Source organism: Suillus paluster (assembly GCF_016628075.1).
Source record: "Suillus paluster strain FC165 chromosome Unknown EDB91scaffold_1, whole genome shotgun sequence".
NCBI lineage: Eukaryota > Fungi > Basidiomycota > Agaricomycetes > Boletales > Suillaceae > Suillus > Suillus paluster.
This window is the reverse complement of record NW_024537561.1, coordinates 400,051-426,335: the sequence shown is the minus strand read 5'-3', so window position 1 is coordinate 426,335 and position 26,285 is coordinate 400,051. Positions and strand designations below refer to the sequence as shown.

The following is a 26,285-nucleotide window of genomic DNA, read 5'->3' as shown; positions in this document are numbered from 1 at the left end:
ATGGCGTCTTCCACCGCACCAGCATCGTCAAGTGCTTCACCCGTGAAAATGTAGGCTTTTGGTCCCCATGAACCACCAATAAAACCAATAACCAACGTCGCTTGTACAGACTCACAGTGGGCTCTGCCGTTGGGTCAATACGCGACCTTTTTGTGAAACTTAAAGCTATCGACGCGAAGCATGGTAAATTCGACTGTGTCCTCTGCATTGGGGACTTCTTCGGTCCCTTGAAAGAACCAGGGGCTTCAGGGGATGGAACCGATGAAACTGAGCAACTTTTGAACGGTGATATTGAAGGCAGGAACGCGTTTCATGAGTGGTATACCTTGACTGAACTGTTCCATTCTCAGTCCCTTTGAAATGTTACATCATGCAGGGAGAGAACCCCCTACCTGATTCTGTGATAGAAAAATACGCCAAGACTAGTGGAGAGCTATGCAAGGATGTATTTTTACTGAGTGGGTTCTGTAAAAGTTCCTTTAGTGGTGTAAGATTGACCAAGTTGCCAGACAAATCAGGGATCATAACGACCGCTCACGGTCTTCGGATAGCCTGTCTAGGTGGCATCTACAATCCAGGCATCTACACCACTGCTGAAGCCCCTCCCGTGCGTTTTGTGCGCAAATCTTTCAAGGTAAACACTAACTATCATATTCTAGGGGTTCGCATCCCCCTTCTTCTCCACCCACACCGTCGAGCGCCTCCTCTCCAATACTCTCGTTAAATCATCCTCAAAATCCCAATCCAAGAACCAAGCATACACCTCCCTTACCTCCATCCTCAACGCCTCTTCTTCCTCGCAGCTCATCGACATCCTCATCACCAACGACTGGCCTGCATGCATTACACAGCACTCATCAGCCCCTTTGTCTTCCACAGAGCTCTCCTCTGTGGGCGCCATGCCCCTGGATGAAGTTATTAGGAAGGTAAAACCCAGATATCATTTTGCTGCGTTGGGTGGCCGACCGCCACAGTTTTGGGAGCGGGAGCCCTTCGTGTGGGATGATGAGGCAGGAAGGGTTTCGAGGTTTGTAAGCCTTGGCGCGTTTGGGGCTGAAGCAACGGGTAGTAAGAAGCCCAGGGTACGCTGAATTTCAATAATGACGTCGAATCACTGAAACGAATCAAACTATGTTGTCAACAGTGGTTTTACGCATTTTCAATTGTCCCACCTTCCTCGTCAAACCCCGCTCCAGCTCGCCCCACAAACGCCACCAAGAACCCTTTCACTGAATTAGCTCCCCGACCCCAAAAACGGACACTCGAAACATTCGAAGGAGGAGAGAATTTCATATGGGGAAACGTCCCCCAGCCCGGCAAGCGTCTTCGAACAGGTACATACTCAACCTTATTCCACGCACCACCGATTTACTTTTTACCCTTCATCTAATCAATGTAGATGCACCGTCAGGTGAGGAAGGCAAGCCGCCGCCAGGGTACAAATGCCGGAGGTGTGACTCTACCGAGGTTCCTATTTCCTACCTCACCATGACCCGCGCTCACCTCCTACAAACAGCATTTTATCACCTCTTGCCCTGACCGTCAAAAACCTCCGGAAGGATACGTCTGCCGCATATGCAATACGCCCGGGCATCTCGTACGCGACTGCCCTACGCGCCACGCTGTGGGCGACACTGGTGGGCGAAAACCACGCCCGGGGTACGTGTGCCGCGCGTGTGCAAGCGAGGGGCATTATATTGAGGATTGCCCGGTTGCAAATGCGGGACAACGTGGTGGAGAGAGGGAGGGAGGGAGGGGGAGGGGGAAGAGGGATCCAATCAAGGAGATCGGACGTAAGCATTTCTCATTGTTTGAGGCGATCAATTGTGGTACTTATGGACTACAGCCGACGAATGCTGGTTCTGCCTCTCCAATCCCAACCTCGCGTAAGTCCTCTTCTCTTACATATCTGCTGCCCGTTAATCTCCGCTCTTACAGAAAACATCTCATAGTCTCCATCGGAAGTGAATGTTACGTGACGCTTCCAAAGGGTCAACTCATACCTACGCAATCCAACGCAGCCGGGAATAACAGCAGTATTAGTTCAGTCCCAGGTGGAGGCCACGTCCTCATCGTACCCATCTCGCACCAGCCGACGTATAGCACCATCCCTGCTGACATCGCACCTCCGATTTTCGAAGAGACTGAGAAGTGCGTATTCAATCTTTCATCCTTTCTTTCATTTTCAACCGCTAACAACCACTTCATAGATACAAGTCTTCCCTCCGCGCTCTCTACGCCGCCCACGACACGAGCGCCGTATTCTTCGAAGTCGGACGTCTGAGCACAAAAGGAGGGCATGCGCATGTACAAGCTGTTCCCGTGCCTACTTCGCTCGCGGGGAATGTGGAGCAGGCGTTCAGGTCTCAGGGAATCGATTTTGATGGTACGCTGGAAGACTGTCAAGGTGCAGGACTACCAGATTCCAGGAGGGGAAGAAGTTATTTCAGAGTGGACCTGCCTGATGGGAGGACGTTGGTCCATTTGATCGAGGATCATGCGCCTTTCGGGGTGCAGTTTGGTAGGTGAGTGGGTTGTGATGGTGTCCTTGTGCTGTTGTCTTTGCTTTTTTTGCCTTGTTTTGTGGGAATGGAGTTGGACATACGTGTTCCTTGTTTTTGTCTCCGTTCCCATTGCCTGGTTCTGTCGTTATTTTTGTTGCGGATGACGCTCTTGTATTTTCTGGCGCACGCTGATGGAATTTTGGTATTGTTCACAGGCAAGTCCTAGCAGACTTACTAGGCATCCCTGATAGGGTGGACTGGAAGGCATGTATGCTTCCCGAGGAGGAGGATAAAGCAGATGTGAAGGCATTCAAGGCCGCGTTCGCACCTTTTGACCCGTCGATGTGATCTTCACTTGTCAGCGTTCATTGCAACTACTTTTGTAGGGCACTGGAAACTGTGTTTATAATATCTTGTGCTTCGCCCTACCTTGGCCATTAACCTTCATTCGTCGAGGTATTATTTTCTGCCTTGCATTTGCGAATCAAAACAGATGTTCGCGTTGAATATCGGCTGCGCCGCAACCTACTCAGCCGGATATCATCGTCAACGAGCCACGATGTTGATCTCTGACATTTCAGCAGCTCTGATTACGTCGACTCAGTCTGAAGTGCACCTTCACCTCGACCTTACACTCAACTTCGTCATTCCCCCACGTTTCAAGGCCATAATAATAATGTCTTCTGACTCTATACAAGTCTATACAGTGAACGACTCTACACATAGCTAGCCTACCAACGCTCGTGCAAACAAACCGACATGCATCATGATTAATTATACTGTCCATTCTTTTTGCAGTTCGATTCTCAGTCACATCTCTAGCCATCCCAATACCAACGACGTACGACCCGCCGGGGGAGGAGGGGAAACAATCTATCGCGTTCAGATATGCTCCCCAGGGTTGCTCTCCAAGCTCTTCTTATAGCTGTGTCCCATCTTCCTCGTGCCTCCCTGTCTCGCAGCAGCGACCACCCGACCGATGGCGTCGATACCTGTGCGCCGTGCTGACGTCAGTATCACCGGACAATACAGTATGCAGAAAGATGCGAGTAAAAAGGATGGAGAAGGCATGAAAAGACCTTTGAGACGAGTCTAAGCGCGTTCAGACGCGAGAAAGGAAGAACCAAGCGCTATATCAAAGTAACAGTAAACCCACCCTTGTCCAAATCGTCGATAGGCGGTCCAAACGACAGCCGCACATAGTGATGACACGGGCTGTTGAACAGATTCCTGCGGTGCGCCGGGTTGATGTCGAAGAAGATGCCCGGGATCACGATCGTTTGCTCTTTCAGGAGCTCTTCAAAGAAGGTCTGACGTAGAGAGAATGAGTCAACGTTCGTTCATCCCCTTCCTAGGACAGGGAAGACGAGGATCTTAAGGAATACCACTCACCAAACCATTGTTAAGCGGAGGGGGTAGCTTCTCCAAGTTCAGCCAGATGTAAAACGTCGCTTGTGGAGGAACGTCTACGTCGAGATGGAGCGCGTGCAAGCGCTTCAGCACGTGGTCCCGCTTGGCTTTGAAGTGTTTTTGAAGGGCCATCTGTTTCACATCAGCTTATTCCTTTGTCATGTCTAATGATCGGCATACCTTCTCCACCTTGACACGGTCCGGCTCAAGGAGCGGAAGGGCCGCGAGCTGCATGCTACACAAGGGTTCAACGAATGCAAGGGAAAGGAGGGGAAAGGAGGGCACTCACGGATGATTCGCACCTCCATCAAGGAACGAACCCGATTGCGAGAGTGCGGTGATGAGGTTCTTAGGCCCGATGACCCAACAGATGCGCCAGCCTGGGAGACGCCAGTTCTACGATAGGATATGGATTAAGGGGGAGGGAGAGTGAATGAGTGTCAAAACACACCTTGGTCAACCCGTCGATGATAACTACCGAATCACTGTTTACATCCTCAACATACTCGGCAGAGGAGATGCTCTTTCCGATATCTTTGTCGTTTTCGGGGTAGATGTACCAGGAGTAGAACTATGAGTTTTGTAAGTGTCAGCGTTCGTTGAGGGTGAAGGAAGCGTTGGGGAAGTGGGTGAAAAGCAAACACATACCTCATCAAGAATGATCGTCGTGTTCTCCCGGCTGAGTGAAACGAGCTCTTTCAGTTCTTTGCCACTATAATCAAAAAGGATCAGCTCTGAAGAAGCGGAGAAAGAGGGGGGGGGGGCACGCACGCAATAACTTGCCCCGTCGGGTTCCTCGGGTTCGAGGCAATAACAACCGCAAGACCTTGGGTACGGATGTCTTTCTGTTTGCGCGTTCAGTCAATTTGTGTGTTTGAGTGACATGGGAGACGAACCTTGGTTTGTTCGATATCAAGACGATATTTATTCTATGTAGCGGGGTTCATCAGTTGTGATCACTTTTTAGTGGAAACTGCGTACCTTGGGATCCAGCCTATATTAATTCAAGGATTTGGTCGGTTTTTGATCGAGAAGAAAGAATAGAAACACGCACGCAGTAGGAACAGGGACGAGTCGTTTGAATGCACTTAGAACCTGGTCATAGGCGGTATAGTCTGGGATTTGGTATGACTATATGCGCGGTGTTTGGTTAGCAGAGCCGCGCGGAATTAGGAAGCAAGCAAGAGAAGCGACACGTACGCAATACACATCCCCAACGACAGCAGCGACACGGGAGAGCCCCGCACGTCCACCGGGCACGATACACACGTTTTCAAATGTATACTGGCTTGCTTTGCCTTTGCGATAATTGTCGTTGTAGAGATTCGCCACTGCTTCACGAAGGGCTAGTAGTGTCATGCGTCAAGAGCGGATCGCGTCCAAGGATGAAAAAGTGACCTTTAACACCCGTTGTGGGGGCATATTCCAAAGAATCAACAGGCAAGGGAATGCTCTCTGGGCGGGGTGGGGCATTTGGGATAGGGCCGACCTCTGGAGCGCCCTGACCCAAGTTTGCCCACTCGTGCGAATTAGCGTAGCTGAAACCATTCGCTATGGCGCGATCGGAACAGTAAATAACGCCAGTACTGCCTGGGTGCTCGATACCAGGCACGGTTTCTTCATCCTAAGGACGCGTCAAGTCACGTGATGTGGTGGAAGAGTGAAACTTACAGGGTTAATAGTCTGAGGAAGGCCTAGGATGCCCTTGGGCTGATGACCGACTTGTTGACGAAATATCTGGGGAAGGATTAAGTAATGATTGATGATGATTTCAAGACATATACCTGATGGGCCTCGGATTCTTTCTCATGATGGAAGATTTTCATGACGCCGTGAACCTGGTGGGTGAGAGATGATTTAGATGATTTTTTAGAGGAAGATTTGGAGGAAGAGAAGTGGGGAAGGTGAATGTGCATGACGGGCGGGATAGAGGAAGGGAAGCAAGGATGTTAATGAACTTACGACGTCTCTTAAAGATGGAGTTCCGCTACGCGAAGGGTATGCACTATTGGGTCTAGTTGAGGGTCTGGACATGATGTGGTGTAAACAGAAGATGGGCAGAGGGCAGCTTATAAGGTAACCAATAGCAGAACTGTTGCAAAGGTCAGTATTGATGTTATTTATACTATACTACCTCCCTGCTTCGCCCCTGCTCCTCATCCATTTTTGGTTGCCGCTGGCATGCCAATATCAGCGGGATTCGCAGAACGATCATGATCTTGCATCAATTTCTTGATATCCTGTGCCAGCCAGTGCCAGCCAGTAACAGCCCCAATAATAACTTTCTCACCGCGCGCCAGGTAATACGTTCAACAAGGTTCGACACTTGCCAGCGACAGCGAGCGCCGCAGTGGCCCCACAGAAGCCTACATAAGCTGCACCGCGATTGCCATAGCTAGACGCCTGGCTTCGCCTACCGCTTAATTAGTATATGTATCTAGCCGCTGCCAGCACATGAGTGATCTAGTGCGCTCCCACTGTTGCGCCAACCACCGATCGCGATTCTCATGACGCTTGAGCTCAGAGTTGCTCCGTCGCCGAACATCATCAGAAGGTTGGAGACCTGGCACCAGAGGGGCCTAGCCCTCTATTCTGACACAGCGTATGCTCGATACCGACTGGCTTATCTCGAGACGCCCAGACAGGTAAGTACTTGAACGCCAGTGGGAATGAGAATTCTATGTTCGCCCTCTAATCGCGAATTAATTATGTGCTCCCCAACTCCAAACCGACCTGTGATCATGAGGCTTGCCAGTTGGATTCAAGCTCCGACCCGAGTCTTGGATTGAGATCCCGCGTTGCCCGTTAATCTTACAACAAGAGCATTAATACTGTGAAACCTGAGAGGTACGACAGAGCGTTGTAATAGCAATCAAACTGCTAGCTCGTATTTTATTTTTCTTACTGAATGTTTAAAAGCTGAAATTTGACTATCATCGACACGTCCGATGATCACGATGAGCACCGCGCGCCGACCCGGGAAATACCGCCATGCAGTCGGATCTTGCTATCGCTCCCCATCGAGTCGCGCCGCTAGCCTTATAATAATCGCTTTCACATAGTCCGGTATACGGTGTTCTTCCTTGTCGTCCTTCCTTGTTTCACCTCAATATCATCAACCTCGACTACGATTCACCCGTCAGTTCTTTACATCCACTTTGACTGCTGACGCTTTGACTTACCAATCACTACTTTGCCTTTAGAATGTCACCAGTACCCTCCAACAAGTTTCTTCCAAGTCCCAAGACAATCGCTGTACGTGTGTTCTATTTGAATATTTTTCACCACGCCTGTGCTGAGTCCTTACCTCCTCAGATCTTAGGATGTCCGTTTAGGTGAGCATTTCAGTGCCAGCTGCACTCGCGTGACGGTAACCTTATCACGGCGCACGCCACAGCGGTGGTCAGGTCAGATCTTTCACAACCTCAGTTAAATCACTCAATCACTCACCTTCCTCTCAGCCAAAACTCGGTGTAGACAAAGGCCCTATTCACCTCGTCCAGGCAGGTCTCATCGACCAGATCGAAAACCTCGGATGGCGTGTCATCTTTGACGGGCACCATCAATTCGAGGATATTTCTCCTCCATCCAATAGCACCTTAGTTAATGCCGTCGATGATTCCGCTGTAGACGCACTAAACGCATCCATCGCGAGGCTGAAAAATCCTCTTTTCGTTGCCCAGGTCTGCGAGAATGTCGCATCCGCCGTACAGGCTCATGCCGAGAGGGGGCAGCTCCCCGTTACCCTTGGTGGAGACCATTCTTTGGCCATGGGCACTATCTCAGGCACACTGAGGTGAATCTCTCCGTTTAGACTTGAATCCTTCCACCGAGCTGATATTCAGTCCACAGAGCATACGACCAAGCGTGTGTTATCTGGATAGACGCCCACGCCGACATAAACACAATCCATAGCACCGACAGCGGAAACATCCACGGCATGCCTCTCTCCTTCCTCCTCAAGCTCAACCCCCCTGCGCCATCCCCAGACTTCGTCCTCGCCAAGTTCGACTGGGTTTCCCACCTCCCTGCCGAGCGTCTCGTTTACATCGGTTTAAGGGACGTGGAACAAGGCGAGAAGGAGATATTGAAGCAACACAACATCAAGGCGTTCAGTATGCACGAGGTTGACCGGTGAGTTTCGGTTTCGGTGTGGAGGAAAGGCGCAGACGCTGATTGTATTTGACGTAGCTATGGCATCGGCAAGGTGGTTGAAATGGCGCTCGACCATGTTAACCCGCAACGAGACCGCCCTATTCACCTGAGCTTTGATGTTGACGCGCTCGATCCGAGTGTTGCTCCTAGCACGGGGACGCCGGTAAGTATCTTAATTTTAATTTTTGCTAGTCAGTGCGTTGGCACGTATCTTTGAGTGGGATGGAGTTAGTCGTCTGGTCCGCGCCAATTTGGTGACCTAGTGCTTGCCGACCTTCCTTGCTGGGGATGTGTATTTGTGGTGTGAGAGCATGCACGGAAGTGCATATCATTCTCCACGCGTCTTGACCATGCGGGTGCTTGAAAAATGCGTCACAACGGGAAAGAAACAAGGGATGGCTTGTGCAGACGCTTTATATTGCGCATACCCTATCTCAAGGGGGCGTCTTGGAAATACAGATGCTTTGATCCGTGGCGTTTGTGGCGGGAATGCCCAAGCGCGCGGCGGGCAAACAATGTATTCCTAGGAAATTTATTCCAAGTCAAATCAAATGCCAAGTCAACGAGCAACACTAACCAAAATCCCAAAGGTGCGCGGCGGCCTTACCTTCCGCGAAGGACACTACATCTGCGAGGCGATTCATGAGACTGGGTTACTCGTCGCGCTTGACTTGATGGTACGTCTCTTACCTCGGCCCTACTCGCACGAACCTTGATGTAATGTTCCACCGCATGCAGGAAGTCAACCCCGCGCTTGCAGATGCTGAGAGCGTGCGGCAGACCGTCGCAGTGGGGTGCTCGTTGGTCCGTTCTGCTTTGGGTAAGTTGTTCATCTGCCATCACGTTGTTTTCTGTTTGCGCGGTTTGGCTATTGTTCTTGATTGGGACACAGCGCCAGACGTGCACCACGGTGTTCACATCGACTACTCGCAATGTGACTTACTAATCGCGCTCGTGATCTGTTTGTTGTACAGGAGAGACCCTTCTCTGAGTTGCTTGCAAATCTAAGTGCCGTAATTTAATGTGAATGTGGAAATGAGTGTTCTGATCTGGTGGCAGTAAGTTGTATCTGCTTGTTAAAGGTACAATGTCTGATTGTTCTGTGACAGAGAAGAGTGGTGTTCGACGTGTTGCCAAGGGGGGACTCGTGTGGCCCGTGGCGACCGGAGACGTGACTTGGACGCGTTGGAGAGATACGTACCTTTCCCGCGTGTCACATTAGTGGTCGGACATGATATTTTTTATTTGGATCAATAAGCATGCAATCTCCTGTTTAATGTGTTTTGTGTTGATAGATTTTGTCAATCAGATTTTCTGGTATACAATTCTCAATGCTAATGCAAACACGACGGATCCCTGTGCACGAAGAAAATTACATGAGCGAGGGAGGAAGGTATCGGTACCCCCATTCTAAATTCAGATCCAACCCGTCGCGTTCAAAAATAATTTGCACCGCTCTTCTCCCAGGAAGGAAACTTCTGAAGATCGACGATCAACGATCGACACGCCTAATTGAACGCTTCACATTCCTGCGGTGGGATATCCTGGTGGCCTACGTTTTTGACTATTGTTCACCCGAAACTCTACTTGTATGCAAGGATGGTGGATGCCATCCTTTGTGTGGACATCCGCTGGGTCACTGTTTGGCTTTGCCTGGGTAACGAGTTGTGGACCACAGCGCGAATAAGGAAGTGACGCGCCGCACGGTGGGCCATCCCCTTTATTTACTTGAAGCGGATGTCCCAACAGTTAAATACTGGCACTTGTGTTGTCCTCCTCCTCTTCATCACCCATCGTATTCTCTCTCATCCTGACTGGTACTGTCTAACTATACTCACTTCTTCTTCCACTTGTTATCTTCTACCACGGGCTAGGACCTGAAGCTATCGACATATTACTCTTTGATTTTCTCATGGACCAAAACATCGATATGACGGGCCCAAACACCATCTCCCACCTCGATACTTCCGTTAGCCCCTACTCCTCGGCTTTATCCTCGCAGAACAATTCACCCTTCGCTCCATATGCATTTTTCCCGCCGAACTCGACGGGTACAACTCCTGGGACCACTCCCGAATACGACGGCGTAAAGTCTAGTACTATTACTTACCACGATGCGGAGCTTCGTACGGAGCAACAGGCTCAACAAGTCTACGCCCACCCCCAGCATGAGCTTCAGCCCGAGCCCGAGGCCCAACCCCAGCTCCAGCCCCAGCCTTTTATCGGCTCTTACCCTCCCGAAATGTATAGTCCGCGGTACGTTGCACCTAGGCTGGCTCCCAACGCGCCCGCGTTCAATACCGGTGGGGTAATATATGGACAACAGACGATGATGCCTGGGTATGCCCCTTATCCACCTACCGCCTATCCCCCTCAGCAATATCTCGCACCCCCTCAACCATATCACTACCCCGTCCCTCCTCACGCTTATGCTGGGTATGCCCCGCCCCCTCAGGCTATGAACGCTTACCTTCCTTCGATGCAAGCTGGTCTTGCTCCTGCGGTAGCTGTGAGCCCTCCAGTCTCGGTGTCCCCTCCGCAGGCACAGGCTGCTGCAGCTGCAACCCCAGCTCCAGCCACGCAACCGCAACCGCCCACAGACCGTGATAGATTCCTTCAGGTTTATACGCCCGAACAACTTGACTTCATCGTCGCGACCGCACAGCACGTCTATGGGACCGATGCGCAGATGTCAGACACCTCCCCTACTGCCTCCTCCATGCAACCACAAATGCAAGGAACCGGTTACTACCAACATGTCGACCATTACAATCAGGGATTCATGCAGCAGCTTCCATCTGTAGGCTCCTCTGGGAGGAGTTCGGTGCGGCGCAGGAAACGCAGGGCGGCCAATGATAGTGGCGGCGTCACCAAGAAGCGGAAGAGAATCCGTCACATTCCGGTCGATCAGGACCCTGATTTTGTCAGTCAATTTTATTTCTTTGGTTCCCGCCACCCGCTAACAATTGTCTATCAGAAAAACGTCGGCACCAAGGACGGCAAAACCATCTTTCAATGCCTCCTTACTTCGTGCAATGGTATCCAAATGCAGGAAAGCAGCGTGCGTAATCATAAAACTACCAGAACGCATAAGCCAGAAGAGAGTGCTCGGTTGCCGTGCCTCGACTGTGGCCAACTGTGAGTATCTCGCTGCTTTCAAATGCGACTATGATACTGAGTTGTTGATTCTTACTAGTTTTAGTCGTTCCGATTCTCTGAATCGCCATCAGGATTCCGGGCAGTGTGAACTGAACCAGAAGAAATCTCAGGAGGTCTCTCAATCACCTCACGATGCATCTACGTCATCGGTCACGAACACCTTCGCGCCTCCACCCCCCGTCGCTGTTCCCGAAGAGGCGTTTACTGTCCAAGTATCAGCTCCTGCCACGATCTCGGTGCCACATCAAATCCCGCCCATGCCGGTGACCGCCGCTCAGAACACATGGTTTCTGCCCGCTACGCAATGTAGTGATGGGCGCTCTGTGCCCCAGCAACCCTCCGCAGCGCCTCTCCCACCGGTTACAGCACAAGATTTCTTTACCACCTCAGTAGAGGAAGATGATCTCTTTGGCTCCCCGGTCATGTCTGACTCTGTTGCACTGCCGTCAGGGCTTGTCGTAAATGATGACCTTGCGCTTGCTAATCCCTCATTCGATGTGTCGGTCTTCGACACCCCTTACGAGGAATGGTGCAACCCGTCGTTCGCTCCGCAATAATAGAATACAGTTGACGGACTTCCGTGTCCTCGTCGCTCGGACTACAGCATATTATCATTATGGTTTGGATTACTTTATATGTCATGTAATCTTGTTCTGTCGTATCCGGATCTTATACCGTCATTCATCGCACCTCACAATATGTACAGTAACATACGCAGGCACCATCATACCGTCACGATCTCTTACGAATGATTCTAGTATACCTATGCCATGAATGTATCTAGGACGAACTTATCAATCCTATGTCTATAAAACCCAACCAGTCTAGCATACTTAAGGAATTCTAACACAATCGCAAAACAACTCGGGGATGTATTGATCATACGTGGCATCTATAGGATCGCCTACTAGGACTTGTACTACTCATTGATGTGTTCGCCGCAGGCACCCTCGAAGCAAGTCATCGCAAGCTAAATTTCTCGCAAGAATTTTCTCATACTTACATGATTTCACACAACCCAGGTTCAAGCCTGAGCTCTCCATAATGTTTGGGAATCGGAAGGAGCGCGACATTACCAGCTGCAACGCTACCAGATTCAGAGCCATGCTCATTCAAGATCTTTTTCACATACATACATACATACTACTAACACATGGCATCAATTGTCCGAACTAGGGAGCCGTTCGAAAGCAGCCTGGAGGTATCATGATGATTTGAACTGCTCATTGAACTCCCGTCCTATCAGCATCCTTCTTATCTCTTGCGACCCGGCGCCCACTGCATACAACCTAGAATCGCGCAAAATTCGGCCCATAGGGTAATCTAGTTTAGATGTGAGTAATAGCCATAACGTTTAAATAATTCGAACCATTGATATATCCGTTACCGCCAAGGCATTGCATGCCTTCCAGCGCGACCTCTATGGCTTTCTCCGTGGAGTAGAGGATGGCACCAGCGCAGTCCTAGCATTATAAAATCAAAAACCAACAGCATATGGATTCACAATCTTGCTTACTCGGCGACTGATCTGACCACGGTCACACGCTCTTGCAACAGCATAGACATACGCACGGCTTGCGTTAATACTTGTGTACATATCCGCAATCTTGCCTTGAAAACATTAATCAGTCGCGATTTCGGTAAGAGCCTGGTCAACCTACCCTGCATTAATTGGAATGTTCCCACAGGTTGTCCAAACTGCTTGCGTTCGTGGACATATTCCACTGCATAGTCGAATGCAGCTTGCGCCAGACTTCAGCAAGTAATGTTAAGCAAATCGTCCGAAGGGTTTAATGAATCGCACCCACCCTAAGGGACCACCACTCAGGACAAGACGCTCGAGGTCAAGCCCAGACATTAAGACCCCTGCGCCTTTGTTAACCTGGCCGAGGACATTTTCTTTGGAGCAGCGAGAGTCGATGAGTTATCTACCATTGACTGCCGCAGAGAAACGTACCTTCTGGAACTTCACAGTTTTCGAAAACAAGTTCGCAAGTATCACTGCCTCTCATCCCAAATTTATCAAGCTTTTGGTGTGTGGAAAAGCCTTTGAACGTTCTCTCGATGATGAAAGCAGTGATGCCCTTAGACCCTCTCTCAGGAGCTGTTTTGGCGTAAACGACTAGTGTTGATGCTGTTGGTCCATTGGTAATCCTACAGGACTGTTTAGAACAATACACGCGTGACACGAAGAAATTATTACCAGAACTTGTTCCCATTCAGCTTCCAACCACCGTCTATTTTATCTGCCCTCAAGCTCATGCTGATTACGTCACTCCTAATTCACTGTAAGTCATCTCCAACCTTTGTAAATCAGTCAACTTGCCCGCTCCCAGGTTCGCTCATAGCCAAACTGCCGACTTTCTTCCCAGCGATTAAATCAGGGAGGTATTTCTGTTTTTGAGCTTCTGTGCCATGACGATGTATTTGGTTGACGCAAAGATTCGAATGCGCGCCGTATGATAGTGCAACCGAGCCAGAAGCACGGGAAAGCTCTTCCATTACCAATGTGTGGTGGAAGTATCCGAGGCCTAAACCGCCATACTCTGGCGACACAGTGATACCGAGCAAACCCATGTCACCAAGCTTCTCCCAAACGTCCTGACGGCATGCTTGAGTATGTCAACAAGGTCAAGAACACCTGTTTAATACTCACCGAAGGGAAGTTGTTGCTCTTGTCGATTTGTGCGGCGCGCGGAGCAACCTCCCGTTCAGCAAACTCGGCTACTGCATTGCGGAACTGAGTTGTAATACTGAGCTCTAGTTGACGGCGATGTTCTCATTGACATACCTCAGCCTGCTCTTCCGTGAGCCCTGCTATATCAACGTTGTAAGTTGAGATATGACGCGACCCTCGACTGGTGGTTATCGGTCGGAAATAACGGCGTAGGTGGCGCGCTGTAAGCCTGCCGGATGTCAAGGCTAGCATACTGGAAAGAGTTTTAGATCCTAAGATGAGCAAGGAAATAACGTTGGTTGCGTGCACTGAGCTCTCGACGCTTCTAAGTTCTCAGCATCGACGGATCATAGCCGTAAAGTCGAAACATACCACTGCTTTCGCGCGTCTATAACTTTACATAAAGGACTAATAATATGACATGTGTCACGTGAAAGAAGTGGAAAGCACTCTTATTATTAACTAAGTACTGTCGATGCAACGACGTTGGTTGCCTGAATTCTTGTAATGTTCTGCAATTCGTCTGTCTAACTTTTCCCACTTCCCTAAGCGATCCATGCTCTTCATATCCATGTCGATGATGGTGGTATCAAATGACCGTGCGGGACCAACCTGTGTCGTAGACGGGATCTGTAGTCTGGGCCGGATAATAATGGAGCAATCCTTAAACGTCGCCGAAAGAAGATAGGCCATGAGATAATGCCTGAGGTGCCCAGGACTGGGAGCCGCGTGGTCCCAGGAATGATAATCAGAAGTGTAGACTCTCACGAAGTCCTCCCATTCCTCCATGGAAGGATCAGGAATAGAAGATCCGAGACCATCACCAGGTAAATCTGGTGATGATTGTGTGTACAACTTGGATAAGCCTTCTACGTCGAGGATATCCAATGTTCGTTGCAAAGTCGACAGCAGGAGAAGAACGGGACTGTCAACTAGCGCCTGCATAAGAGAGGATGCGAATGACTCCTGGAGATTCTCGGTGTCAGTCGATTCGTCCTCCGAGAAGAAGTGTGCCAAAATCTTCATAGAGTCGTCCTATCAAGATCTTATCAGAAACCTTTGTCGACATGATGTGTCGAAAACGTACATCATCTGGTTTTGCCATTCTGCCACTGACGAAGAACCGTAGGTTATTGAGAGACCCGCCGCTCTCATACCATCCAGCCCACAAGGCACGTAGGGCTTTCCTAACGCGACTCTCGTCGCGAGAAAAAAGGTCTAGGGGACAATAGGTCGTGCAAACGTCCCCTTGCTTCACTCTGAAGCACGTGTGCATGCAAAATCTGCATGTTACTCTCTTCAGAGCGACAGTCTCAGGCGAGAGATGGCATTCCAGAGGTAAAAATCCCCATTTCGGCTGCAAAACAACCTGTTAGATTCAGATATTCAATTACCAGGGGCGACAACCTTGATTTCCATCGCAATCTGTGTGCCTCCAATGAGATCGGTGGCTAAAACACCCTTTTTCCTGTGAACATCAATCTGATCCGTCTGCCTTCTCTCTGCTGGACGATCGCCATCGTGTAGCTCAACAAACGATCTGAGCCACTCTTCATCAAGTAACACTACATCAAGACTCGGCAGAAACTCGGACGGGACGAGTTTTGAGATGATGTTCTCTTGGAAGGCGATCATCGAGTCGTCTGGTTGCTCAGTGTTGGTATTGAGCAGCTTGTTGTTCGATGCATCTGATGATCTGTGAACGACTTTGCGAAGACGTAGTACGTGACCAGAGAACTGGACATTGTAAGGTCCTCGATAAGAGAATACAATCGTCGCCCCGCCCTCAGAAACGTATGTCCAATCCCCAGGTTTTGTTTCAGTAATGCGTCTCGGTGTCATTGCAGAGCGGGCAGACTGGGCGGAGGTTGCAGATGTGCCTGCTGACAATCAACGCATTGGCGCTTCGCTTAGCACGTGCGCACGTTATTGGAGCTGAGCTTAGTTTGAACAAGAGTGCTGACTCTGCTGAGCGTTCCGCCTCATTATCGACCCGTGCCAAGGCCCGTGGCGGTACAAAATTCCACCCACCTCCGGGTAACCTCAAGTAACGCAACTCAACTTACAGTCTGTGTGGTCACCCAGCTCATCCAATGTATTGGCCTTGGTGGACCAGACATGGCTGGCACACACGTTTATCTTAGCGCTGATGCTCAATTTTTGATTTCACAACCTTCTCGCGGACACATTTCACCCCTGCCTGCCAGTAACTGCAAGGAGTCACTGCAACTCGTATGATTCCTCCCTTCCATAAAACAACTCAGTCAAGTAAGTATCATACCTCTACAATAGCTTTTTTGCCCTGCTTCGTCGCATATTGAAATACTTTTCAGGTGATCATGAAGGGCTTAACAGCCTTACAGTACTGCCCACTGGTGTTTTTAAGACTCTAAGCCCGGTCTTCACACATGGTTTGGCCCTTGTTGGAATTGTTGGAGGGTTCGCTCTTGGAGTTTGGCTTGTCTGGCTATTAGTCATCCGCACATGCAAACTCAAAGCAAATATCGCATCTGACGGGACCTCTGAATCCGCCCCTCTTCTAAACCCAGATCAAACAGGAACCAATCTTCAGGTGAGGAACTCGATGACATCCCCCTTACCCAGCGCGGTGGACTGATTGATGAGGGTGAACAGAGGGATCATACTTCCACGTTACTCTGTTCCATCTGTGCAAAAATAGATTTTTACAAGATATTCCTTGATGGCATTCCAGAGGATGAGGAGATTCCGCTCGATCTACTCTCATCTATCTTGGAAAAATCCTACCAATGCAGTTTCTGCCGTCTCATATCCTTTCACGTCCGTCGAACATTTGATGTTGGACAACTTTCCTCACGCCGATCTCTCAGTGATCGAATGTCGGCTGTTCTCGATGAATTGCGGTTGTCTTCGGGGGCCCTTTTATCCCCCACCCAAATTTCGTTGCTACCGCCTCCACATCAATATGGAGGGCCTACAGGATCTTTGGGAGAGTTATCCAGCTTCAAGGGCAACAGCAGGTTCGCTAAGGATTCACCTCATGGAAGAAGACGCTTTCAAGTTTGGGAGACCAACTGATCTTCATGGTCGCAGGGTGAAGAATACTGTGGATATCGATCTGGTGAAGAACTGGATCAAGCTGTGCCAGGAGAACCATGGAGATGAATGTCAAAGTGCTTGGAGAAAGGACGGCGAAGACGACAGGAAGCTGCCGGCGTTTGTGAGAGTGGTGGACGTAGTATCGATGGCCATGATTCCTGCACCTTCTGGCTGTCGTTATGTCGCCCTCAGTTACGTATGGGGAGGCGCTGGCACAGAGTATTGGACGACGAAGGATAATATAGCGGAGCGCTCCAAGCCTGGCGGGCTAAACACGACGAAATTACCTGAGACCATCACTGATTCGATTCTATTCGTTCGACAACTTGGTGAACGTTACATATGGATCGACGCTCTATGCATCATTCAAGATGATTTGCAGGACAAGCTCACTCAGATACACGCCATGGATTTGGTTTACGGTCTGTCTTATCTCACGATAATCGCTGCTGGCGGCACGACGGCTCGAGACCCTCTCCCAGGATGCCGTCCACGAACTAGAACACTACGACAGCATATTGAGGTTGTTCAAGGACTTCATCTCTATGTGTCTCCTCCAAGACTTGGCGAGGCTCTCGCTCTGTCCACATGGAATACACGGTGTTGGACCTATCAAGAGAGCGCGCTCTCCCGCCGAAGAATATACTTCACTGGGCAGCAAGTTCACTTTGAGTGCCGCGGTGATGTCTTCGCAGAAGACATTGTCGCCGAAAGCAAAGGCCACCAATTCTCTACCAGCTTTCTTCGGCTTTCACGCAGAGAATTTTTCCCTTCCGCAGACTCCTTTGGGAGTTACATGGAGGCCGTTAAGCAGTGTACACAACGCAATCTCACCGTGGAATCAGACATTGTCAATGCTCTCACTGGAGTGACAAATGCTTTGGCGATAGGTTTTGGGCTGGGTAAACCTGCCAGAGTCTTTCATTATGGAATGATGTTGACAGACCTGCATCACGCGCTTCTCTGGCAACACGATCCACACACACCTCGCGCTCGTCGTTCCCTTTTTGACGGAGACAGTTCACCTTGGCCTTCTTGGGCATGGGCTACGTGGCGTGGCGCTGTTGACTACATGACGGAGCACCGGTATGTGGGGATCGACACTAGTAGTGGCGAACCATCGGTGGCGGAAACGCTTGTAGGTCCTTGGCACATCGTGGACCAGAGTGGTGATACAATGCAGCTTGATGTTCGCCGGGTTTCCCGGATCGTTTCAATTCCCATGACAGAGGAAGAGAAATCCGGATATTCTTCTCCACGAGGGATCTTAGACCCAACGGAGCTGACACTAAGCATTCATCGACCACTAGAACCAGGCACCCTCATTTTCCGTACGACTTCCAGCCACTTTGGCATTACACGGCGAGGTGGTGAAGAAAACGAAGAAACAAGTGCATGTCTCCACCACGGTCTCTTCAATATTCTCTCCACTACATCTTCCCCTCCCACTTGGGTTGGCACTGTCGTCCTGCCATTGGACCCTGCCCCGCCGACTACTCTCGAGTTCATTGTCCTTTCCCGTACCGGAACGCGTGGCGTGTACGACGAAGAGAGACTTGTGAATTACCAGGAATGCTTGCTACATGTGATGGCGGTTAGTCAGAATGAGGGCTTGATGGAACGTGTTGGGTTGGGCGTCATCCATGAAGCCGCCTGGATTGCTTCAAGGCCGGAGGAGAGGGTAGTGTTTCTTCGATAATGGTTGCTGGTTTGTTGATTCTGAGTCTATCGTACAGTTACTTACGACCTTACAGCACCGTAACCTGGCAAGTTGTAGGAATTTTGTGTCTAACTTATGCGATCCTTCACATACCTCATGCTTTACACTTCCACCCTCTGTTTCGTGCGTCTAGCAAGCTTCGTATAATCTGAGTTTTTTAAGTTTCACTCGTTCGGAATGCGGCACCCGACCCCCTGTTCGGACTTCCAAAGAAAATTCAGCACCATCCAGAGGCATACATGCTCGAAAGCAAGTCCTCCAAGCATCTACTCGCGCTTCGCGCCCTGATCCACCACAAGTACATACGTGCTTCCTGAGGCACCCCTGACAGACAAATTCAAACTGTCGTCCTTAGCCGCGTATCAGAGTCCGCGCGCGGATTCTATACTGGCGACATCCTGTCACCAGCACTGACCCTAGAGGGTCTCGAATGTATTTGCATATTATATTCAACCTGTCACCGTTTCAGGAAGGAGAGCTGGATTCAACTAAATCGACGTGCATAGGCGACGGGGCTTATGGTCACTCGTTACTCGTGCAATCGCGCAGCTGCCCGAACCTAGGTAAAATGGAACGCCCAAGGTCATTATTCGCTGTCAACTTGGCCTTTCAAGGACAGAATGAAACTAATTGATCGGGTATGTACATTTTACTATGTCATCCGTATCCTTCGGCCAGAAACACCCTGCGGATACCAAGACTGAGAGAAGGCACCTGTCTGAACTGCCATGGAGGGAGTCCCTGGGTGAATGATGACATAGGCGCCTTCAAAGACTAATTGAAACTTCACCTCATGCTCAAGTCTATAGCGAGCGGGTCTTTCCACGACGTTATCCAAACGCGCAGCCCTTTCAATATGCTGCCACTGCCCAATTTAATTGTGGCTGGGCTATATTTCCTCCACGCAGACGTATTTGTTCATCGAGATCTCGAACCAGTAATGACGGGCATCTGACAATTGCAGACTTCGGATATACTCATCTAGCTGATGACGAGAATGGAGCAATCACAGAATGGATAATGATCAGGACCCCGCTTCATATGGCTCCTGAGGTCTAGTACGGCTACCATGGACAGCGAAGCGATCGGTGAGTACTATCTATTAATTTCCCCATGAGACCTCTCGTACATTTTCCCATTTCTTTCGGCCATTCTTTAGCAAGGACAAAAATAAAATATATATTTAAGAGGTACAAGTGGCCTAAGGGGCTTCGCGTGGGTGTTAGTACTTCCGTACTCGAACACCCATGGCTCAACATGGGATGAAACGCAGGCCGGTCGCTACCTGGTATGTCTTTGCGAGGACGGAAATTACTAAGTCTGACTGATGGAATACATTATCGTATAGGCCCCTCGGGTTCATGCAATGCCGGCGCATATCCGGATGTGGCTAAGCACTTAGCAAAAGATTACCTGCGCATTGTATTCCTGGACTTCAAGTTTCCGTACTACCTGTGCACCCCAAGTGGGATGACCGTTCATCGAAAAGAGACATTAAGCTTATCTTTAATTGTCGCTTATCAGTGTACGTTAATACCTGTCGATGACGCCTACATTGCCTACACTACTGTGCATTCTCCGATTGTCATTGAATGGAACGTCCCGGCCTTAGATCGCGGGTGTCGTAGCGGCATGCGCAGTAGTGAAACCATTCTGGAAGGCTCGCATTTGTTTAGTTCCGCTGTCAAACCGCTCTTCTCTCTTTCCTCATATGGTCAATGTCTTTGAGGTTAGATCCGTTCTTATCCTTAAGGGACTGCCACGCGCCTTTTTGTTTTCCAAGCACTGTGCTATTTTACGGGTGTCCCCAGCCGCTAAATCATTCATTCAGATCTGGGGATATTCGGTTATGTCTGCCCTTACACGTTTTGGCTTGGCCGCGCGAGATAAACAGATTGGCGCCCACGAAGGTTCAAAGGACAATTGCGTGGAAGCTCGAGGGGAGGAGAAGCTCTGCCTTAACTTTGTCATATAAGCCTTTCTAGCATCGGACACAATTGCGGACGTCTGTACCATGTATCAGGTTATTGGATTTGAGGACAATTGCGTGGAAGACTCAAGAAAAATTACGACAAGGCTCTGTCTTCTTGACTTTGAAATACACGCCTTCCCTTTCGCATCTGATACAATTACAAGTACTATTAGTATATCAGGGAATGGGATGAACGTAATTGCGGTGCCGTCGCGCAAAACATTTGAGGATAGCAGCCGCACTTGCAAGTTAGAGTCCGTCGCCGATGCCACGCAGTCCAGACATTCCCCGGAAATGGTTTCATGCCCCACTGAAAAGGGGATGCGACAAATGAATAAAGATAGAGCAAAGAAGATTGCCATGGGCGACAACCATTATGAAATACATTGAGTTGTTCGTAAAGATGTCAAATGCCTGTCACGCTCCACACATCTGTAACTTTCCGCATAGGCGCGCCAAGGGGCGGATTGTCCGTGTCCGGCCTCGCTCGAACTCTGCGATAGCATCTACACCATCCGTGTATGAGCCGACCGAGGAATCATCATCGTCATCATCCGTCTCGTCGTCTTCGTCGAGTTCCAGCTCAATATCAGAATCATCACCATCTTCAGGCGAACACGGTGGACAGCCAGGGCGGCTGCGCGCGGGAAGAAGCCAGTTGCTGTACCACTGCCCCAGGAATACTTTGATATCTGTGGGAAGGCCCAAGTACTCCACGTTGCGCGCGATCCCCTCCCAATGGACAACACCCCGATTTAGGCAGTCTTCCATGAGAGTCGTCTGACCAAAGTACATCCAATGAAAAACCAGATGTATGGAAGAAGGGTCAGGAACAGGGAGGAAGAGAGTGGGATGTGACTGTGGGGAAGGAAGAAGACAAGGGAGACGGCTTTCTGGAACATGTAGGGGACGATGTCGGGGTTGAGAGGTACCAGTGTGTATGAGATCATGGGGCGATGCACCACTGAAAAGACCTCGGAGAAATGATGACTGCGAGGAGAGGTAGTCCATGTGCAACTGAAAATGCACGATAAGGAATGAGCCCCTTCGATGAATAGCCGCATGACGTGACTCACTCTTAGTTTCATTCGAGGCACAGCATGGATAGCAGGTTCTGTTACCCGGTGACCAGTGGCATTCTGGTGCACCTGATCCCTTGGTGAGGGCTCTGGTGACGAAATGACTGAAGGGTCGTGTACTGGACGTGTTCGATGATGGGGAACAGGTACGACTGCCGACGTATGAGATGAGAACATTCCGTAAATAACGACGACGTACTGATAGTACAATCGGCTGTCTGTGGTCTATCCCAGTAGTGCGAGGCGAGGTTCCTCAGCTGATCAACGATATATTCATGAGGAACGTCGTTAAGGGAAGGAGGAGGGAACGGTCTCGGTGCAAAGGAAGAGGATGGGGAGGGATGTGATGTTACAGGGGGTGAATGCATGTGGGCGACTTGTAAAGAGAAAATTCAACCTGAATCAGGGTGTTTTAAGGGATCGAGGGAACCCATGACTATTGTTTAAGTACTAGGGGAACATGGTGATATTGTTGCGTCCAAGGAGGGGAAATACAGCTTCACCACATTAGGAAACTCTGAGCCAGTATACGACCGTGAGATCAACGCTACAAAAATATTTTTTGCATAGCGGTTGCGTGCGCTTATAAGTGTCAGCATACTTGAACAAAAGCAAATGTTTCACATCCAGCTAATACTCATTAGCATACAGTCCTCAGCGAGCGATAGAGCGGAACGGGTCTTTTGGTAGATGGGCGTCTTTCGGTTCGTTGGGCAGGGATACGTGTCAAGGTTTCAGGCGAGCATGGGTATTCAGCCTGAGGCTAGAGCAGGCTACTCGCACCTGAGTGGGCGCCCCAGGTACACTGTGAAGCTATGTACCGCTGGGGGGGATAACTGTTTGATCTTGTTACTTTTTTAGAACAAGGGTGAACTCCACGTCCGGACTTATGATGATACAGTACATGGTGCTTCTACCCTTCTACCCGCTTCTACCTTTCAGTTAGACTTCGAGACTGTAAGTGGCCACGGTGATGACACGTTAACAGTGAAATATATGCCTGGAGGGGGTCTATCGAATGGTACATTCCCGTTGAATTGGTGAGGCTATTTTACCTTGACATCATAACCATGGTGTCATCCAGGGGCTTGCCGCAGGGAGACTGGAGGTCGGCGTCAATTCGGTGTCAATAGGTATGTATTTTGCCGCCGGAGGTGTTTTAGTGGTCCAAAACAGGAACTTTGGAAAAACATATTAGCTCGACAATCGACAGTTCCCGAGTCGGTCTCGGAAAGACATTGCAAGGTAACGAACTCGGTAGTTTGACGTCGGTGTCAATAGGAATATTGTCTAACCCGCCGGGGTGACTTTATTTGTCGAAAAAAGAGAAAAACATGTTCGTTTATAGTAACGCGCGGCTTCAATTCGGGAGCAATGACCTTGTTTTCACATCCGCCGGTGGAGGTTTTAGTCGTCCAAAAAGGAACTTTACCGCTCATCGCACACTTGGCAAGACAAGACACGCTTGAAGATCTGAAGGTCATACCTGTCTGCGACGTCCTTTGTGGGTTTCATAAAAATGTTTGCGACGAGCGGCATATTCGACGTGAACCCGTATGAGTCGCACCCCAGTCTGACCGCGTTGGAGGCGGATGTTCTGTGGGAGTACGCCAAACTATCGCAACATGTGAAAGATGTGGGTCGCATCTTCGAGTAAGGAATGGGCATAATCCTGATCTGTGATGATATGACAGTTGACCGTTACTACGAAACAGCTATCCGAAGGACCAGATGAGAATCTTATTGCACGTCTGAGAGTGCTAGAGCGAAAAATGGGCCTGGTGTTGACACTGGTATGCCGATACCTCATCGCTTTTGTGATTCCAGGCTGATGCGGTTGCCAGTTCAAAGCATCAGTTTGGGGCGTCATCAACGAGCAGCCTGTCAAGGAGGTGGGATATCCGTACGCGACAACTGACACGACGCTACGAAAATGATACACATCCAAAGAGTAGAAACCTATACCACACACTTACGAACTGCATTATTCACCGTACAATTAATTGTACAACAATGTACTATGGCCTCAAACCCGCAACCCGCCCATCTTCCCAGTAAGAGCCGACACAGCATTAACATCCCAGATGACAAGCTTTCCATCCACGCCAGTAGTACTCACGCTGCTAACAATTCCCTCGCCGCTATACGCGTACGGCCTAACGCTCGTGATTGTGTTTTGATGCACAGTGAGCACTTCTGTGTCAGCAGCAGTGTCTGCTCCGCCAGTCTGTCCACGCGTATCCGCGTTCCTAAACGTGTTGAATGCTGCACTGTTCAACCTCCCAACAGTCCCAGTCCTTGCACCAGGAGCCTTTGATGCACTGGAAGCGGTGGTGTCATCCAAAGTGCCGACAAGGGCCCAGCCCTGCTCCGAGCCAGAGAAAACGACAGGCTGACAATCATGGCCAGCCGCAACCAGAGCATCTTCGGAAGTCCAGGCTAAAGTCACGTACGGCAAAGAGCTGATGCGAATATTGTAAACCATGGGACCACCAGGGTAAACGATATTGATAGAACTATCATGACCTGTGAAAATTGTACGTCGTCTTGCCGGCATCATGAACATCATACGACTCACTAGCAAAAGCGAGGATATCGCCAGAAGGAGAGAAGCCAACTGCATGAACCCATCCGCCTGCGGGGCTGGTGTATTCTCCGCAAATAGTGTTGAAGGGAAGCTTCTCGCCCCAAATGGTAGGCGATGGCCTAAAAATTAACGGTTAAAATTATGTCCGTCGTTGTCCAGAGCCTACAATCACCTCTTGTCTACATCTTTGATATAAGCCGAGAACACCCGTGCCTTCATATCGGCGCTCCCCGCTGCCAGTAAGACATTGTTCGGATGCCAGTCGACAGAAAGGACGGTCGATCTGATTGGTTTCTTGAGCTGCCTTGCCACCCACCAATTGTTCTCCGGATCAAATGAGCAAATGGCAATCGCCCTATGAACATCTGATGAAACCACATTATTTCCAAAGGAAAAACGTATGTACCTTGCACCACTGGCAACTGCAAATTTATCCTCGTTGGGGCTCCAGCGAACGAAGGTAGCCGCCCTGTTGATGCGAAGAAGTACCAAGGTAGGCTTCCACACCAGATTTCCAGTGAGCGGATCGGGAGAGAGGGACCAGACGTATGCATTACGGTCTTGCGAGGCGGTGACGATGCGGTTGGAGTTCGGGGCCCAATCAATAGACGTGATCAGTTTATCGTGCTGAAGAAGCAGTAGTAGTCGGTGCATGTTGATGAACCAGTATGGACTGATTAAAACACACCTCGGAGAGCGTCTCAGATAGAATCCACTCCTTGCCCTGCTTTGCGTAGATCTGGACATTATTGTCGTTCAAGCTCACAGCAACCTCTGTGTCGATAGAGACGTTCACTACTTAGCATTCAAAGAATCTATTGAAGGACGTACGACTGCGGTCCGCGTTGAATGCGTGGCACGTAACTGGAATTTTAGCGATTTGGTACACTTCTGGCGCAGACATGATGTCGTGAACAGATTTATGTTAATTAACAGCTTGTCGGCGAGCAGAGGACGGGCAGTCTACTCTGCAGATGGGAGTTAGGAAGAGTTGTAATATCAGTATGGGCACGTGATATTATGGAAACCCAAGTGCAGAACTTCGAAGGAGAACGACTATCTTCAAGTTCCTTCTATTTGGTCTACCTCCGGACACTAGCTAAGTTCGAACCTCTTCCTCCACCACCCAGCTTACTTGATTATCGGTCTCAAAGTTATTGCGTGTCAATCAAACTATCCTCAAACTGCAAGCCAGCGGCTGCCGTTGCAATGTCATAGGCTTCCTGCTCCTCGAAATGATTACTTCAGCTGTTCTTGAGACCCTTGGACGCTTAGGCTTATGGGGAAGGCGACGTTTTTACACCACATCGATGTTTAAGGTGATAACGAATTCATAGTTTCTGACGGAGCGCTGGAGCCAACTTGTGAGGTTGGTCACCATGTGCTGACGGGTTGTAGGATTCAGATGCCTCTAGTGCGGCGGGGCATCGTCAGTTCACTGCTGAGCGCTGAGAGCACGCTTTGATATTTTAAAGCTTTTATTAAGAACGTCGTCTCGACCCTAATCAGCCCATCGGTCAGATCTAGAGAGAATTCGTTGTTTTTTGCTGAACTTTATCACGAGTTCACCCTCCTTGCAGAATGGATTGATGAGGACGGCCTTCATCTTCATCCCAAGGTTGACCGTGGTTCTCACGCGTCTATGACGATATCTAGAAATAAAGTACTTGCCACAAGCCTATGCAATTTCACGAGCTCAGTTTAATCCAAACCTACGCGTGCGCCATACATTCGGTATCTTTCGGGTCCATGTTAACCAGGCCTCAGCCCACTAGTCCAAACCCAGATGCCGAAGTCAACGTGATGAGAGTCAACCGGCGGCCGATCGAGTGTCCTTGGTCCACGAGCTCCATAGATTCTGCAAAGGGTGTACGGCGATCTTGCTGATGGAAGTGCTCCCATGCAGGTGAATGGGTTTGGGTGATCATGAGTGATCGGGGAGTC

The 26,285-nt window shown here is 49.7% G+C and overlaps 10 protein-coding genes across 10 annotated transcripts; 5 read left to right on the top strand and 5 right to left on the bottom strand.

Annotated features, from left to right (window-relative positions):
* Window positions 1-2,852, top strand: EDB91DRAFT_1241414 (CwfJ C-terminus 1-domain-containing protein-like protein; the record flags this gene model as incomplete). The annotated part of the gene is made up of 12 exons (XM_041322073.1): window positions 1-50; window positions 110-285; window positions 351-458; window positions 510-607; window positions 660-1,082; window positions 1,145-1,334; window positions 1,400-1,467; window positions 1,517-1,793; window positions 1,847-1,886; window positions 1,939-2,151; window positions 2,211-2,525; window positions 2,720-2,852. The coding sequence occupies 12 exons, from the start codon at window positions 1-3 to the stop codon at window positions 2,850-2,852; spliced, it is 2,091 nt and encodes a 696-aa protein (XP_041184162.1).
* A 534-nt stretch (window positions 2,853-3,386) lies between these two features.
* On the bottom strand, window positions 3,387-5,830 carry EDB91DRAFT_1241413 (pyridoxal phosphate-dependent transferase; the record flags this gene model as incomplete). The annotated part of the gene is made up of 15 exons (XM_041322072.1): window positions 3,387-3,596; window positions 3,650-3,814; window positions 3,897-4,046; window positions 4,095-4,149; window positions 4,204-4,310; window positions 4,366-4,485; window positions 4,563-4,626; window positions 4,686-4,759; window positions 4,811-4,843; window positions 4,896-4,908; window positions 4,969-5,045; window positions 5,115-5,260; window positions 5,313-5,538; window positions 5,586-5,651; window positions 5,699-5,830. 15 exons carry the CDS (start codon window positions 5,828-5,830, stop codon window positions 3,387-3,389), a joined length of 1,638 nt encoding a protein of 545 aa, XP_041184161.1.
* Window positions 5,831-7,118: 1,288 nt separating this feature from the next.
* Window positions 7,119-9,077, top strand: EDB91DRAFT_1041785 (Ureohydrolase; the record flags this gene model as incomplete). The annotated part of the gene is made up of 8 exons (XM_041312949.1): window positions 7,119-7,169; window positions 7,230-7,249; window positions 7,312-7,321; window positions 7,376-7,710; window positions 7,767-8,048; window positions 8,106-8,232; window positions 8,660-8,746; window positions 8,808-9,077. The coding sequence occupies 8 exons, from the start codon at window positions 7,119-7,121 to the stop codon at window positions 9,075-9,077; spliced, it is 1,182 nt and encodes a 393-aa protein (XP_041184160.1).
* A 779-nt stretch (window positions 9,078-9,856) lies between these two features.
* Window positions 9,857-11,968, top strand: EDB91DRAFT_7556 (uncharacterized protein). Its single transcript, XM_041328296.1, has 3 exons — window positions 9,857-10,992; window positions 11,047-11,207; window positions 11,266-11,968. Exons 1-3 carry the CDS (start codon window positions 9,982-9,984, stop codon window positions 11,783-11,785), a joined length of 1,692 nt encoding a protein of 563 aa, XP_041184159.1. The 5' UTR covers window positions 9,857-9,981; the 3' UTR covers window positions 11,786-11,968.
* Window positions 11,969-12,317: 349 nt separating this feature from the next.
* Window positions 12,318-14,278, bottom strand: EDB91DRAFT_1091947 (acyl-CoA dehydrogenase/oxidase). The gene is made up of 10 exons (XM_041316724.1): window positions 14,020-14,278; window positions 13,885-13,968; window positions 13,555-13,829; window positions 13,432-13,506; window positions 13,186-13,382; window positions 13,037-13,127; window positions 12,890-12,981; window positions 12,745-12,839; window positions 12,598-12,691; window positions 12,318-12,551 (listed from the first exon to the last, which is right to left on the bottom strand). The coding sequence occupies exons 1-10, from the start codon at window positions 14,155-14,157 to the stop codon at window positions 12,433-12,435; spliced, it is 1,260 nt and encodes a 419-aa protein (XP_041184158.1). The 5' UTR covers window positions 14,158-14,278; the 3' UTR covers window positions 12,318-12,432.
* On the bottom strand, window positions 14,266-15,853 carry EDB91DRAFT_1091944 (inositol-pentakisphosphate 2-kinase). The gene is made up of 3 exons (XM_041316723.1): window positions 15,313-15,853; window positions 14,993-15,262; window positions 14,266-14,940 (listed from the first exon to the last, which is right to left on the bottom strand). The coding sequence occupies exons 1-3, from the start codon at window positions 15,745-15,747 to the stop codon at window positions 14,368-14,370; spliced, it is 1,278 nt and encodes a 425-aa protein (XP_041184157.1). The 5' UTR covers window positions 15,748-15,853; the 3' UTR covers window positions 14,266-14,367.
* A 286-nt stretch (window positions 15,854-16,139) lies between these two features.
* EDB91DRAFT_1241409 (heterokaryon incompatibility protein-domain-containing protein) lies at window positions 16,140-18,682 on the top strand (the record flags this gene model as incomplete). The annotated part of the gene is made up of 4 exons (XM_041322071.1): window positions 16,140-16,173; window positions 16,239-16,477; window positions 16,510-16,904; window positions 16,978-18,682. The coding sequence occupies 4 exons, from the start codon at window positions 16,140-16,142 to the stop codon at window positions 18,680-18,682; spliced, it is 2,373 nt and encodes a 790-aa protein (XP_041184156.1).
* Window positions 18,683-20,813: 2,131 nt separating this feature from the next.
* Window positions 20,814-22,242, bottom strand: EDB91DRAFT_1091934 (uncharacterized protein). Its single transcript, XM_041316722.1, has 3 exons — window positions 21,954-22,242; window positions 21,752-21,906; window positions 20,814-21,692 (listed from the first exon to the last, which is right to left on the bottom strand). Exons 1-3 carry the CDS (start codon window positions 22,120-22,122, stop codon window positions 21,093-21,095), a joined length of 924 nt encoding a protein of 307 aa, XP_041184155.1. The 5' UTR covers window positions 22,123-22,242; the 3' UTR covers window positions 20,814-21,092.
* A 951-nt stretch (window positions 22,243-23,193) lies between these two features.
* On the top strand, window positions 23,194-23,710 carry EDB91DRAFT_1091928 (DASH complex subunit Dad3-domain-containing protein). Its single transcript, XM_041316721.1, has 3 exons — window positions 23,194-23,390; window positions 23,449-23,547; window positions 23,599-23,710. Exons 1-3 carry the CDS (start codon window positions 23,274-23,276, stop codon window positions 23,689-23,691), a joined length of 309 nt encoding a protein of 102 aa, XP_041184154.1. The 5' UTR covers window positions 23,194-23,273; the 3' UTR covers window positions 23,692-23,710.
* On the bottom strand, window positions 23,711-25,403 carry EDB91DRAFT_1091925 (WD40-repeat-containing domain protein). Its single transcript, XM_041316720.1, has 6 exons — window positions 25,173-25,403; window positions 25,030-25,115; window positions 24,748-24,968; window positions 24,514-24,696; window positions 24,333-24,460; window positions 23,711-24,280 (listed from the first exon to the last, which is right to left on the bottom strand). The coding sequence occupies exons 1-6, from the start codon at window positions 25,243-25,245 to the stop codon at window positions 23,781-23,783; spliced, it is 1,191 nt and encodes a 396-aa protein (XP_041184153.1). The 5' UTR covers window positions 25,246-25,403; the 3' UTR covers window positions 23,711-23,780.
* Window positions 25,404-26,285: the final 882 nt, after the last annotated feature.

Excerpts from the sequence above, each read along its gene's own strand:
- EDB91DRAFT_7556 (XM_041328296.1), top strand. The coding sequence starts at position 9,982 with ATGGACCAAAACATCGATATGACGGGCCCAAACACCATCTCCCACCTC. Across the intron at positions 10,993-11,046 it reads TCGATCAGGACCCTGATTTT|AAAAACGTCGGCACCAAGGA; the intron begins GTCAGTCAATTT and ends ATTGTCTATCAG. Across the intron at positions 11,208-11,265 it reads TGCCTCGACTGTGGCCAACT|TTTTAGTCGTTCCGATTCTC; the intron begins GTGAGTATCTCG and ends GATTCTTACTAG.
- EDB91DRAFT_1091947 (XM_041316724.1), bottom strand. The coding sequence starts at position 14,157 with ATGCTAGCCTTGACATCCGGCAGGCTTACAGCGCGCCACCTACGCCGT. Across the intron at positions 13,383-13,431 it reads CTGAATGGGAACAAGTTCTG|GATTACCAATGGACCAACAG; the intron begins GTAATAATTTCT and ends ACAGTCCTGTAG. Across the intron at positions 12,692-12,744 it reads GTGGTCAGATCAGTCGCCGA|GACTGCGCTGGTGCCATCCT; the intron begins GTAAGCAAGATT and ends TTATAATGCTAG.
- EDB91DRAFT_1091944 (XM_041316723.1), bottom strand. The coding sequence starts at position 15,747 with ATGACACCGAGACGCATTACTGAAACAAAACCTGGGGATTGGACATAC. Across the intron at positions 15,263-15,312 it reads AGATTGCGATGGAAATCAAG|CCGAAATGGGGATTTTTACC; the intron begins GTTGTCGCCCCT and ends GTTGTTTTGCAG. Across the intron at positions 14,941-14,992 it reads GAATGGCAAAACCAGATGAT|GACGACTCTATGAAGATTTT; the intron begins GTACGTTTTCGA and ends AGATCTTGATAG.
- EDB91DRAFT_1091934 (XM_041316722.1), bottom strand. The coding sequence starts at position 22,122 with ATGCATTCACCCCCTGTAACATCACATCCCTCCCCATCCTCTTCCTTT. Across the intron at positions 21,907-21,953 it reads GACAGCCGATTGTACTATCA|TCGTACCTGTTCCCCATCAT; the intron begins GTACGTCGTCGT and ends ATACGTCGGCAG. Across the intron at positions 21,693-21,751 it reads TGCCTCGAATGAAACTAAGA|TTGCACATGGACTACCTCTC; the intron begins GTGAGTCACGTC and ends GTGCATTTTCAG.
- EDB91DRAFT_1091928 (XM_041316721.1), top strand. The coding sequence starts at position 23,274 with ATGTTTGCGACGAGCGGCATATTCGACGTGAACCCGTATGAGTCGCAC. Across the intron at positions 23,391-23,448 it reads TATCGCAACATGTGAAAGAT|TTGACCGTTACTACGAAACA; the intron begins GTGGGTCGCATC and ends ATGATATGACAG. Across the intron at positions 23,548-23,598 it reads TGGGCCTGGTGTTGACACTG|TTCAAAGCATCAGTTTGGGG; the intron begins GTATGCCGATAC and ends TGCGGTTGCCAG.
- EDB91DRAFT_1091925 (XM_041316720.1), bottom strand. The coding sequence starts at position 25,245 with ATGTCTGCGCCAGAAGTGTACCAAATCGCTAAAATTCCAGTTACGTGC. Across the intron at positions 24,969-25,029 it reads TATCTGAGACGCTCTCCGAG|CACGATAAACTGATCACGTC; the intron begins GTGTGTTTTAAT and ends CTGCTTCTTCAG. Across the intron at positions 24,697-24,747 it reads GCAGTTGCCAGTGGTGCAAG|GGCGATTGCCATTTGCTCAT; the intron begins GTACATACGTTT and ends AGATGTTCATAG.